General features: G+C 40.7%; 1 protein-coding gene across 1 annotated transcript in view; it reads left to right on the plus strand.

Annotated features, from left to right (window-relative positions):
- The window catches only part of LOC122781630 (partitioning defective 3 homolog), a 175,649-nt gene that overhangs the window by 82,583 nt on the left and 78,695 nt on the right, over positions 1–14,371 (plus strand). The window contains exons 10-12 of the mRNA XM_044045450.1: positions 6,609–6,797; positions 7,416–7,586; positions 13,662–13,812. Of these exons, the coding sequence (XP_043901385.1) occupies positions 6,609–6,797; positions 7,416–7,586; positions 13,662–13,812 (511 nt within the window). The remainder of the gene's footprint in view (positions 1–6,608; positions 6,798–7,415; positions 7,587–13,661; positions 13,813–14,371) is intronic.

The raw sequence follows: 14,371 nt of genomic DNA on the forward strand, positions 1-14,371 counted from the left end.
CTTGAAGTAACTCCATTATCAGAAGAATACAGTGGTGTAAATAGGTCGAGCAAAGTCAGCTACAGGCTTTTCACCAGAGGCAGATTTATTTCCAGTAAGATAATTTGCTCTTTTTAACCCTTGAACACCGAGCGTATCGCAGATGACGCGTAGTTACACAGCGGTTTGTGCTACGGGAAACATTCGCCTGGTTTCTGACAGCTGAGAAGTTGCACGACAAAAGCCAACATGTGGCGAATCAGCGTCTTTGTACATCGTTTCCATTTTTTGGCCTGTTTTTGCTCATTTAGACAAAAACTCAAACAAATGTTATTTTAAATATGTTTCATATTCTATTTTAACGTGCAGTAAATTGTAAATAACTGCCAGATATTGAAAGTTATTGTGGAAAAAATGGAAAAACGGGCAAAGGCACTTACTCACAGGACATTCTCTGGTCCTGTTATGGTTAAAATAAGGGGCATTTTGAGGCTGAGGTGTTAAAGGGTTAAAGAAAATGATGTTTGTCCTTTGTTGTGACCGTCACTAAACTGTGACCACGAGGGGCACAAAAGTTGCTGTTGTCCCCGTGGTTTGCGTCACCTTGAGCAGCGACGTCAATAGAAAGCTTGTTAAATACAACAGGATTTTAATAATATCAAGAGTGTAGAGGGAGCCGTTTCTGAAGTTACATAACTTTTGTTTTATGACTCGCGCTGCAGTGATTAATAGTTGCAGCTCTGCAGCAGCAGCAGCAGACTCGCTGCTGTTCCCGTGTTGTGCAGCGTCCTCTTGGTGACACATACGAGTCAATCAGTGAGGGCCGTTCTACCACAGAACAGGCTCTCCGGCTTAATTAAAGTGATGTTTCAAGCTGCCACCTGGCCCATTCTCACACACACACACACACACACACGTTACAGCCACCCATATAGCTAGTCCACACACATGCTCAGAGTATACAGTTACACAAACTATACTGAGACTTTCACACATTACAAACACAGAGTCGCCATATGGCCAACGTCACACAAAACGCACAACCTTTCAAATTCACCACTAACACGCATTCTCACATAAGTAGACTCACAAAGTAGCGCGCACACGTACGCGGAGTGACTGGGAGCAGCTGCTGATGTAATTGCTGCAGGTTGGATGAGGTTATGAATGGTTTGTAATGGGGTTGGGGAGCTGGAACGAGCGAGCCACATTGTGTTTGTCTGTCCGAGAGAGAGGGAGAGAGAGAGAGAGAGGGAGGGAGACGAGGGCACAGTACAAGAATGACGTTTGCAGTGAGTGCACATGCTGCTTTGTCTGTTTGTAATGAACCATATTCCCCGGTTTCAAATGGTCAAAACCGGTTTAAACCTGGCTTTCAGTGGTGTGAACGTGTTTAAACTGCATTCACTCCTGCGTCAAATGCATGCAATTTCTTAGCTTTGGTTAGTTTTTTCATTACCATATAGTACCTGCTCAATGTGGGCGGGGTCAGCACTGCACGGCTGCATGAAACCGCCGTGACAAACACAAACGAGCGACTAGTGACTTGTAAAGCAGTTGTTTTGATGTGTAACTGAATCATTAGAATCAGTTCATTCGTTCATTAAAAAGATTTGTTCAGTACTTCCTCCATGACCGGAGCACAGACTCTGTTTGACACAGTCTCTGGACTGAAATACAGCGACAGGGGTTGTGATGCAGCTCGTCGCTGTCGTTAAATACAGACGCCGCTGTGAAATTTTAAGACATTTTCTTGTTAAATGTTGGACATGAACCCCCGTTTTCAGGATTGTTCGGTCTTTTTAACTGATCTACAGTTCGGCTTTGATTCTTCTGCCTCTTCTTCTGCCTCAGCAGGTCCAAAAAAAGTACCGGGTACTATTGCTAATGGCAAAGCAAAATAACTGTGCCGTCTTGGGACAAAGCTCATTATTTTTAATTTCATAATTTGGATCAAGATGTAGCATTTGCAAATAAAAGGAAACAAAATAGTAACCACAGCAACATTGTCACAATGTTGTTGTTGTTGTTTCTTCTGACTATTTCGTTTATCACGTATGACATCACAACTCACGAGTGGCAAGGTGGGATACAAAATCACATGGCACAAACAAATGGAAATTTCATGGCGGGTTCATCCAACTTTCACAAATCTCAGATTCATCCACCACTTTTCTCGTTCTTCATTGTTCTCTTTATCACTCATTCACCCTGTATACACACACACACACACACACACACCTACCTGCCTTCCTCTCCTCCTGCATGCTGTGCCAGTCTGTGTTCTGTCGCTCACACTGGTGTTTGATATTCATGGTCTAGCAGCATGAAGCGACAGCGAGACGTGTCGGGAAGAGCGAGAGAGAAAAGGAGGGGAGGACAGGTGAGGGTAAGATGAGAGAGACATGGAGACGGTTAAGTAGTGAGCAGAAGAAGGGAGGACTGCAGGACGGGGAGGTAAAGCGCGGCGGAGACATGAATAAAGATCGGCGGGGGAGAGAGCGCTGGTATTTTCTGGGTGTGTTTTTGTCCACAAACGTTTGGTCTCTTACTGGAATAGAGGAGAGGAAAGTGAGGAATGGAGTGGTAGAGAGAGGCAGACGGTGAATAAGAAGAGATGGATTGTGCGACAGTAGGCAGCCAACAATGCTCTCCATGCCTGACTTCCCTCGACCAATTACACCCTTCACTGCCTCCTTCACACCTTCCTCCCTCCCTCCCCCTCTCCATCTCTTTCCTTTGCCATTCTCACCTCCCTCCCTCTCTCTCTCTGCCTCCCCTCAAGCAACTTTCCCCGATGTCATCAACTCAACAGGTCTGTTTGTCCGTAGTTCAGATCACAGTTGATCCTCCAGGTTCAGGTTCTGCAGTGGAGGTCTGAGTGTCTGAGAGTCGAGAGGAAGAAAGGAAGTTGACTCACAGTGTATGAAAGATACTTGGATTTCATGTCCATGTCCAGAAACTGAAGCATTCCACTGATTTGTAAGCAAGTCTATGGAAAAAGTTGTAGGACTTCATAGCAAAGCATATTATTTATCACTATTCCTCTATCACAATACAAACTATATAGCTGTGTGTTAATGATGCCATGACCACTAAATGTGTCCTCGACACCACAAGACCTTTGATAATGTGAAGATTTATCCTTTATTTTTAACACTAAAAGTTACATTCAAATGTAGTTTTATAAAATAAATTATATTATTGTCACAATCATCATTTGTAATTGGCATTGTAACCAATTCTAAGCCACACAGGAGTGAAAATATGAAACAATTCACATCTGGAGTCAGATATAATTGTTGAGGACTCACACCTGCAACCCTCCAGTTACAAGCCAAGTTCCCTTTCCACTTGGCCATGGGCTGGCTGCCCCTCAGCTCTGGACAAACTGAAGATGTGAGGATTCAGTGATAGAAGGCAAGAGAGACGAAGTGGGCGAGGCAAAAAAGAGGCGGAGATATCGTGAGGGTGAATAATTGAAATATGTCCATCCACACCTGAACAATAACAATAACAACAACATCAAAGTAGTGCCATCTCCATTTTTCTCTCTCTTTCTCTCTCTCTCTCTCTCTCTTTCAGTTGGCATAAAAGTAAAAATGTCCATTATGATTTTCACACTAGTTTTCTAAAAGCAGCGTTTACCATATCCACACTAAAATACAAGGCCAGGTTTTTTTTTTAGTTTAATCCACTCCGTCGTTTCTGCAAAGCTGGTTTAGCAGATAAATGGGGAGAATAAGAAATAGGAAAAGAAGGGAGGTGACAGAGGAATGGTGGAAGCCTGGGAGAGAGAAGAAATGAGGGTTAGTGAGGTGAGGTAGAAAAAAAAAAAGAATATGAGCAGATGGAGATGGTTATTAAAGTCGGAAGTGGTATAAAAAGACAGGTGTGGAAAAGAGGTGAGAGGTAGAGAAAGAAGAATAGGTCGAGAAAGAGAGAGAGAGAGAGAGATACAGACGTGCAGTAAGAGAGGTGGCGATGTCTGTCTCCTTTTGTGTTCCACATGGATTCATCTCTTTCTGGCGGCCTTTCACTCACACTCCCTCACTCGCTCACTCCGTCTTTGTCACGCCCGCACTCTCTCATTCTTTTCACCCTCTTCTCTCCGGCTCCTCGCCTTTTCACCCTCGCTCTATTTGTCTCTGTCCCTCCACTCGAGCCCATTACTCTTCTTCCTTCCTTCCTTCCTGCCTTCCTTCACCTCCGCTCCTCAACTTTGTTTTCCTTTCTGCCTTTTCTGCCTGGATTTAAACTCTCGCTTTTCTGTCTCATCACTCAAAATCTCTCGGAATACGAGACATTTAAAGGCACAGGAGAGAAAACGAGCAGTTTTTCTCCCCCGTGAAACGTTCGTTATTGCGTTCATCGTGTTGTTCTCTAACGATCTGTGTTTTCTGATCACCTTTAATCATTTTTAGTTACTAGTTAAAGTCAATCAATGACTGCTAATATGGGCCTGGGCTAACTTCACAGCAGAGGTTGATCTCATGCATAATTTAAAGCTAATTAATTTGCTCCAATAGGATATTTAACAACCTATCAGACCTTTGTCCTTTTGGTCTGTATGAGGGAAGAAAAGGGTTAGTGCCTTAACCTTAACCTTAACCTTAAGTGTTACCTCGCGTTTGCACACTTTGCACCAAGTGATTATTACGGGAATTTTCCTGAGAATCAGCGTCTTTGTCGCCAGAGAGGAGAGAGTGGGAACAACACCTGTACACCTGTACACTTTTTGGCCTGTTTCTGCACATGAAATATTTTTTATACTATTCAAATTTCACATGTAAATTGTTAAAGCAGTATTTTAACCACTGGGTACTTGAAGTTGTGCTGGAACTCCTTTTATGTTTGTAATAAGTCCATTTTGAGGGTTACGTGTGAATTACACTTCCTTTACCAACAATACATTCTTGAAATCAAAACAGATTCAGTGAATCTTGACTGAATGAGAATCTACATGAAACTCCATTGAAAACCTTGGTTCAATGTAAAAGAGACAAACTTGTCTGTCTTCAAATGGTTTTAGACACACACACACACACACACACACACACACACACACACACACACACACACACACACACACACAGCTCTGCCTCACGTTCACTTCTGTAGATTTATTTCAGGTAACACTCAGGCATCCGCGAAGTGCTTCTCATTCTTGTTTGTCCTTTATTTTTCTTTCTCCTTTTCTCTCTGCATATCCTGGCTTTGCCCTCCTCCTCCTCCTCCTCCTCCTCCTCATCCTCCATTTTCCCTCTCCCTCCATCCGTCTTTCTTCTCTCTCTTTCTTTCTCTCTCTCTCTCTGTTCCACCCAGAGCAATTCCATCTCTCTCCCAGCAAACAAAGGCAGCTAATGACATGCTGACACCGAGCCCGATGATTGAATTCATTAGGCGTGCACAGTAATTGCACAGGCGCGAGCGTGCACGCTGCCATCTATTCAGAGGACAGCTGTCAAATAATAAGCACGAGAGAACAGCTTTTTATTGTTGAGCTGGGAGAGTGGGGGTGAGTGTAGAGAGGGAGAGAGGGGCACCTGTTGTGGAGGGGAGAAGAGAAAGAGAGACTACTCGACGTGTCAATTAGACTGCTGTGTTCATTCAGGGTTAGGGAGAAGTTTACTGCCTGTTTGACGCACTTGGAATCACAATCCAGGTGCATCGTGTGGGGGATTTGTCATGCAGGTAAATGACATGCCTCTGTCTGAATTAGTTTTATTCTCTTGGTATATAATGAGGCCAGAGGTCAAGAGGTCGCTTATATATGCTCTAAATATAGGGGAGAGAAGCTCTATATACCCTTCTTAAAGATAAAGATAAAGACAAAGGTGTAATGTAAAACTCTGAGCTCCACATTTAAATCAGGTCTGACTCTGAATTTCTCCACACTGCACCTCGCCTTGTTCCTCCGGTGGAATGCAGTGGTTGGCACCTGTTTGTTTTACTTATATTTACCTTAAGTAGAGAAATGTTGTATTTTTTCTGGTAAATAATGAAAAGAAACGGAATAATACTTATTTTCATGACATTTTATCGAGTGACAGTTTATGGTTTCCTCACCACGAGACGTCATCCAACTTTATTTTATAGAAATATTCTAATACTAATCATATCCAATATAATACAGTTGGCATTAAAAATGATAATTATGTGAGTTTCCCTACAATCTCTATACTTGATCATACATGTACATGCCGTATATATTTAGCACTGATGAACCCGAAGCCTTTTCCTGCTCATTCAAACTCCCTGATTGAACACCTGGATGTGCTGGTGTGTTTAACACTAATTTATCTGATGTAACTAACGAGCTTGTGCTCTGATTTACTGCCTGCTCTCTACCCCGCTGCAATTTATGCACAAGCACTTTTCATTAACCTCAAGTGGCCAAATGAAAGTCCTTTTAACTTTGGCCCTTCGGCTAACCCACGTAGTAGAAGCACCGCGAGGCCCAACGAGGGTTTGTGTTACTGCTGTAGGCTGAAATAAATGCGTTCATGTTTTTGCTTTGTGTAACTAAGACTGTGTTTAAATATTCACCACCAAGATTTCAGTGAATCCCGTTTTATGTTGTGGAATGTAAGTTTTAAACGTGTTTCTCTTTGATGTGTCTCTTAAAGAAGACGGAGGAGGATGATCTGGTGCTGACTCCAGACGGGACCAGGGAGTTTCTGACCTTTGAGATTCCCCTCAGCGACTCGGGCTCGGCCGGTTTGGGGGTCAGCGTCAAAGGAAACCGCTCCAAGGAGAACCACGCGGACCTGGGAATCTTTGTCAAATCCATCATCAACGGAGGAGCAGCCTGCAAGGTGCGACGCGCTCCGCTGTTGCTGTCAGTTTGTTGTTCACGGGGATATAAGACGTACCAGGAGTTCAAGGATCTATTCTTAAGAATAGATCCGTGTTCTCGGGGTGACGCAACGACTCGTAACTCCCAATAAGGAGAGAGGAGTGAAGCGACGTTTGTGTTTGTCGGCATCCACCGACAAAGGCTTTGTGTGCGATCACGTCTTTGAGCACCGAGTGCACGGTTTTGTGTCGCTGCGTGAGGCACTGCAGTCACTTTCAGTTGTCTGTCAACGTGATTGTTTGTCATCCAAACAAGCTTGTGTTGACAGCTCGTGATAATGGACATAAAAGCACACATTAAGTCATGGCTAGAAACAGGATACACTGAGAGTGAGACTATTATAGGCTGTTAGATTAGATAAAGCTGGCTGCTACACATTATGCCACATTTAAAATATCTGCTTTGACTTCCTGTTTGTGTTATAATGAGATTTGAAATGATTTATCTCAGACAGAGGCACCGTTGACGCTTTATTTATTGAGCTTTATGTATTGCTGGTTGCTTTTCATTGTATATAAAGTCCCACCTTTTTCTCTTTTCTCTAAAAAATTATATATTTTTTCTCATCCGTCAACAGGATGGACGGCTACGAGTGAACGACCAGTTGATTGCCGTCAACGGGGAGTCGCTGTTAGGCAAAACCAACCAAGACGCCATGGAAACGCTCCGTAAGTCCATGTCAACAGAAGGCAACAAGCGTGGGATGATCCAGCTCATCGTGGCCAGACGAGTGTCCAAAAGAAACGAGGTAGGTGAACGATGGGCTTGACTGCAGGCTGCGAGAATTGTCTTTTACTCAAAGTTAACATCCCTGTCTCATCAAAGAAAATGACAAAGATTGGATTCCCCAAGATCCCAAGGACAATCACTTGTCCAGATGCAGAGCGTGCTGCAAATCAATAAAAGTGGACTCAAAGAGGCTCTTACGAGTTGCCCTCCCATCTTAAGCTGTGTCAGCACATTTAGTCCTTGACTTTAAGGGAATTGGTCCTTGAAAGTCCTTGAGAAGTCCTCGATTTTCGATGTCAACCAAGGTTTTACGCAGCAGGAAACTTTGTGTGTCCAGAAGAGCTGAAAATATCTCCAGAACATTCAGGCAAAGGATGCTTAGCGTGTTGGAGGGAGAGCATTAGCTTTGTTCGCTGTGGATTATTTTGAAGACTTTCTTGTGTCGGACAATATCCTGAAATTTGATTTGAAAGAAGAAATGAGCAACATTCCAGGAATTTGTGCAAAGGTTTAAAAAGTTAAAACGTTCTAAAACAAACCCACAGTATTTGTTCAAACACTGTAATGGAAATAACTTCAGAATTTAAATAAATAGCGGCAGTGTAAACCACTTAATTCACAGTCTTTTGTTTACCCTGACTTGGCACATACTCTATGACTTTCTGCAGCAGCAGCAGCAGCAGCAGCAGCAGCGGCGGCAGCTTCACACAGGTTTCACACATTCACGCCTCAGAGCTGCACATTACGGCTGCTGTTCTGTGCAGTTAACTGTTGACCCCACAGCAGTTCTAGTGGAAAAACTGCAGGGCGAACATGTCAACACCAACGACGTGTCAGCGTTACTTATTGAGACTTTCATTCTTACTTAATGTTGGGAGTTTTATTATGATTATTGCCTCGTCTGAGACTTAACTGCTGCTTATTTAATGAATATACAGTATGTATTGGTATTTTATACAGAATGAGCCATATGTGTGATGTCAAAAGCACTTAAAAATGTGTGGGGGGGAAGAAAAGACTTTTTTTTTTTTTTTACCCAAAAGCACAGCTGTGCAAAAATAAGAAAAATAATAACAAGAAGCTTTTCATTCCTGAGTGTTCTTTTTTTTACACATGAATCTGCATATATGCAACTGACGACACTTCCATGTCCAGTTTCATTATGCTGTGCGTGTATTTAAAACAAATCTTATCATTTACCGAGCATTTTAATCACGGTGCGTCACAGAGCTGCGGCACGTTCATGATTGATGCTCTCGCTCGTCTCCACCAGCATAAATGTGCCACATTCATTATTACATGAAAGGTTAAAATCGTCAGGTATCGATCATTATTACAATAAAACGTCAGATAATTAAAGAGCAAGATTTGAAAGTTTTGGAAAGTCAAACAATGCAGTTCATTTTTAAACTTCAGTTGATAATACATTTATATCTATATATATATATATATATATATATATATATATATATATATATATATATATATATATAGATATATATATATATATATATATATAGATATATATAGATATATATATATAGATATATATTTTTTTATGGAGTTATCGCCCAGCCTGGTTTCATACAGATATGAGTTATATTTTTATTTTGTCTGAGGCAGCACCACGCTGTCATGCGGCTGTTTAATGCTATATTAACTGGTATAAATGATATTGTCCAGTCCCATGACACACTGCATGTGGCCCCAGCACTGCTCTACATGACTAAAAGACATGATTTGGTATCATTTTTAAACATACAGCATGAAATCCAAAGAACTAAACACAGAGGATATTGCAGTCTATTTTGGTTTCTCTATTACAGATGCAAAATGTTTGATTTTAACAAGCAGGATCAAACCATTCAGGATTTGGATCGTTTTCTGATCCTGTTAAGATCAAAGTGGCTGTAATCAAATTTTCCTTTTTTTCCTCCCTGTGAATAAACTAAACTCATGTGACACTACTTCTGTGAGGAACCACATCTGTAAGACCCCGTCTGTGAAAAATACAAAGCATAATCCAAAGCATCCCACTGGGAAATACCCTCATGAGTCGTGATGAATCGCTTTTTGACATAGAAATAAGCCGTCAGGTCATAGTTTTTCACCAACCCCTCCAACATACACTCTTCTCCCCTGAGATGAAAATAATAATAACAACAAAAACATGGCTGTGAACTGAGCTGCACAACTTTTCTCCTCCCCTCAATGTCATGTTTTTACATTCTCGGTACACCTTGGTTTGTCGCCTGTTTGAAAGCCGAGGCTTGTGTGCACCACTGTGGCAGTGTGTGTGTGTGTGTGTGTGTGTGTGTGTGTGTGCAGCGTGCACGTCGGCGTGCTCGTGTAATGCCTCAGGCATCGCCCGGCTCCCTCGCTCTCCTTTTCCAACCTGGTGTGTCAAAGTTTTGATTTCCCCTTGGTCCGTCTGGTAATTGAAAGCAGAGGCTAAGCCTGGAGCTGTGTTTTGAGTTTGTGAGTCTGTGAGTTTGTGTGTGTGTGTGTGTGTGTGTGTGTCTGCTCCAGTGTGTATAAGCATGTATCTTGTGTTTTTGTACATCCGGCTTATGCATGTATGCAGTTATATTCAAGGATCTTGCTGGCTGTTGGTTTTTAAACAGGCACCTCTTGTGGATGTGTGTGCACTGTGGACATGTCACGGCAGTGAGACTTCACAGTGGAGCGCGGTGGATGAATAAAATTCCACCGCCGCGAGTCTCGTCAATATCTGCTTCACATGCAGAGCTGCAGGCAAGGCCTGAGGCTGTCAAAGTGTCTGGCTATTTATAAGAAAAGGTGTCCAAGACACTCAGAGAGCAGGAAAACAACAATTTAATGCACTCAAAGATGTGACTCAGAGCTGGTTTTAGAAAGTCCCTATAGAGCTCATATCTAGCTGTCCATCAGACATCAAATAAAATCAAATAACACCTGATTATTTTCGGTTGAAAGCGCTGAGTCGCGATGACCTTTCGTAACATATGGGATGGGATCACCGCCGAATTTACTTTCTTCCACGTGTCTCCGTCCCTGGACGACCAATCTCGCATTAATGTCAAATGTTTGCCTTTGCATAAATCACAAACCCAGACGCTCCAACTCACATCCCCATGGAAACCCCAGAGTAACGCGGAGCAGCTGACTTCCTCATCACCGTTGGCGCCTGATGGGATCGAGACCTTCCCTCCGCTCAATTATCGCCCTGAATATGCAACAAGCTGCCGCACGGTTTTGTCGATGCGCCGGCGTTTTGGTGGTGAATTCCCTCGACTGTTAGCGAGGTGTTTCACCTCGACCCCTCTGCTCGCCAATTTATTTACTGCTCTATCTCATTTAAAGTCGAGACGCCTCGTGCCAACAGTTTCCGCTCCGTATGGCGACTCTGGGAACGAGTTTGTCTGAAAATCAGTAGATTTGTTGTTTGTTTTGTTTGCTAAGAATCAGAGGTCTCATGGCTTTTTCTCTTTCTAGAAAAGCATAATTATTTATATACATATATGACATATCATAATCATAATTATATAGCATATATGCATACTGTTTGCAGTGCTTAGCAAATTTATTAGACCACCTGACATAAAAAAACGAGAGAAAGAAGATTTTGAAACTAAAAATTTAAAATGTTATTTTTAATTTTTTGGCAAATAACAAATTGAATTCACTTTTTTATACCCAAATTTGAGTCAGAAATTAATCAAGCAAAACATTCAACCACTAAAACATTTTTTTCTGTTCAGCAATGCAAGTAAATAACTTAAGTTTGATCTTATTCAAGAAATAATTATGTGCAATTTTTTTCCAGTTTTTTTGTAAAACAGGTAAATTGTATGTGTGTGTATATATATATATATGTATATGTATATATATATGTATATGTATATATATATATATATATATATATATATATATATATATATATATATATATATATATATATATATATATATATATATATATATATATATCACTCAGTTTGCAGGTATTTCTTTGCCACTTTTTACAACGTCAAGCATTTACATTTCAAAGGAGTACTATTTTAAAGTCTTAAGTCCTCGGGGCCAATGCCAAAGCTCGGTAACATTCCAGTTCATTAGTCTTAACCCTCGAGTGCATCCCAACTCCTTTGACTTGAAAAGAAAATCTGAATTATCCATGATACTGTTTGTGCACTGTCCACACACTTTAAAGCTTATAATCCTTGTGGAAAATTAGACATAGTTTTAATTCTAAATGCAGGTTATAAATGAAAAAGAAGACGTAAATGATTATCATATGATTTCTTAAAACAGTACTAGAACCTTGTGTTTCTAACACTGTCGATATATTGGTAAATTATGCTAAATTACTCTTACTTATACTTTTACTGATGTGTTATTAAGCAGTACTTTTAATTTTACCTAAGAATGTTTTTGTTTTTGCTCCTGAAATTTGAACAGCGTCTAATCCGAAGTGCACTTGATTACACTTCACACTTCTGTTCCCGTGTTATCGTATTCTGTGTTTGTTTACATCATGATCCAGTGGTTATGACTGCGCCTCGAGCCTTTAGTGAGCTGAAAGGATCGTTGGGCAAAGACCTTCTGCCAAAATCGAAACGCCGGGCCTCGCTAGTTACGGTCATTGATTGGAGTCATTTGGATCCGGTATTGACCCACAGTGTGACGGCGTTAGCGCCGCGTTACGTGACGCAGGCGATGATGGCTGTGTTTATGGCAGCGGCTGTCATCGTCTTCGGTAATAAATGCAGAAACCGAAGCAGTTCAATACAACACACACACACCTGACAGAGCCAGTAAATGGTCTATTTGTCCAGCAAACAAGAGTGTGTCATCACAGGTCCTCTGGGAAATGTCGAGACGCTAGCAGTTGAACGCTAGCCCACTAACGGCCCGTGGCTTAACAGCCTATTGGAAATCCATCAATTTATCCCACTGCTACTATTAGCATGCACACTAGCTCCTCTCTGTCCGTCAGTTACTGATTAGCAAATGTTAGCAAATGTTAGCTCAACCTCTGCCTTGTTTTCTGACTTCTATTAATGTTTGTTTGTAGTGTCATGTTTGTGTTTAAATCTTCACTAAAAAAAACAACTTTTATCCTTGGCATTTAATTTGTAGTTAGACTCCCGTGTTTCTGTTTTACTGATTTTTATTGCAGTCACTTTTCGTCAACCTTTGTTGTTTTTAAAGATGTGATTTGAGTTTGTTGGACTATTTTTTCACTCTTTAGGACTGGGCTGTTAACTGTGAGAGCTGAAACGCTTGATGCTAATGAAGCTAACTTAGCTAACTTTATTCATTTCCAAACCAGTCAAATAAAATATGTCACCATCAAAGAGTCAGTTAAAATGAGTGACATTCAGGTTTTAAGAATACTGCATAGGAAAGCAATGAATAATAAAGAAAATGCAGCAATGGAAGTAAGTTAAGGTAAGATTTTAAATGTCAATAAAACAAAAATGTAATTCCAACAACTAAAAAAGGAATAGGCTGAAGCATGTGGCTAATGTTTGCCTATCCTGCACAATACAAGAAAAAGAAAGAAAATACAAACCACATTGCACTTAAAATTATAATACTAGACTTTAATTCTCATTGTAAGATGTAATCATTTTACAGTTCAAACTTTTTTTAATACCAAATAATTCCATAATATAACAGACACACATCTGTATTTAATATTTGTTCTTGTTTGATAGTTTCAAACATGAATAATCCTCGTACATTATAATTTCCTTCTCTTAGTTTAAAGAAGGTCTGAATGCAAACAATATTCGCCGCACAACAAAATTTCCTCTCGTGTTTTAGAATAAACAATGTATTAATTATAAAATAATCCAGACTAAATGGTGTTTAACTCTCCTAAAAATGTCAAAGAAAGGAATTAATTGTTGTTCCTGAATTCAGTTTACTCCTGAAATGTGTCAAAGCATTATTTGGTTAATTGTTGCTGCTGTGCACGAAGATTAATCAGATTAAAATAAACCACACTGAGCACAGACAGATGAGGAACGTTTTTATTTACATGACGTTAGAAGAACAAAGATTGAATCAATATGGTAATAATAAAATACATTTGTTTTTTCCATCAGGAGACACCAGGGAGCCCAGTGGGGAACCAGCACGCGATGAACACTTCTCTCGACGACCACGAGCGCCGCATCTCGCACTCCTTGTACGGTGGCCTGGAGGGTCTCGACGACAACCTGATGCCACGACAAGGCATGATGCCGCGCACAATAGGTAACGCTGCCGTGATGATCTGCAAAAATATTTAAACATGTGAATGTTTTTCCAAGGCTTATTACATGTAAACTAAAATGTTATTTCAGGGTTCTTTTCAATTTCCAGTTCAGTGCAACCTTCACTCTCAAAATGTTAGAACATTACATTACAACTTTCATTTAATTAACATTAATCATACAGTTTAAAAACCTTCTCTAGTTCAGTTCACACAATTACAAGACTGCTGACTCGACACTTGTGCAGAGGATGCTCGTCTAAGATTTATGAGCGGAAATGTAACTCAAAAATGAAGCTAAATATTCAAATTTGAGCTCTTAGCGGTGATAATTCATCTTATAAATAAAAAATATTGTGTAAGCTTTGTAAGCATGTGATGTGAAGGAAAATTTCATTTTCACCTTTTTATATTTCTGATGAAAAGCCTCTAACCATAATGATATTCTTATTTTCTGGGGTTAAATCATATTTAAGTCTGAGTGTGACAGCTGTGCAGCAAACCTCTGTGTGTGTGTGTGAGAGAGAGACAGACAGACAGACAGACAGACAGAGTGGCACT

This window comes from Solea senegalensis, linkage group LG1, assembly GCF_019176455.1.
Source record: "Solea senegalensis isolate Sse05_10M linkage group LG1, IFAPA_SoseM_1, whole genome shotgun sequence".
Lineage (NCBI taxonomy): Eukaryota > Metazoa > Chordata > Actinopteri > Pleuronectiformes > Soleidae > Solea > Solea senegalensis.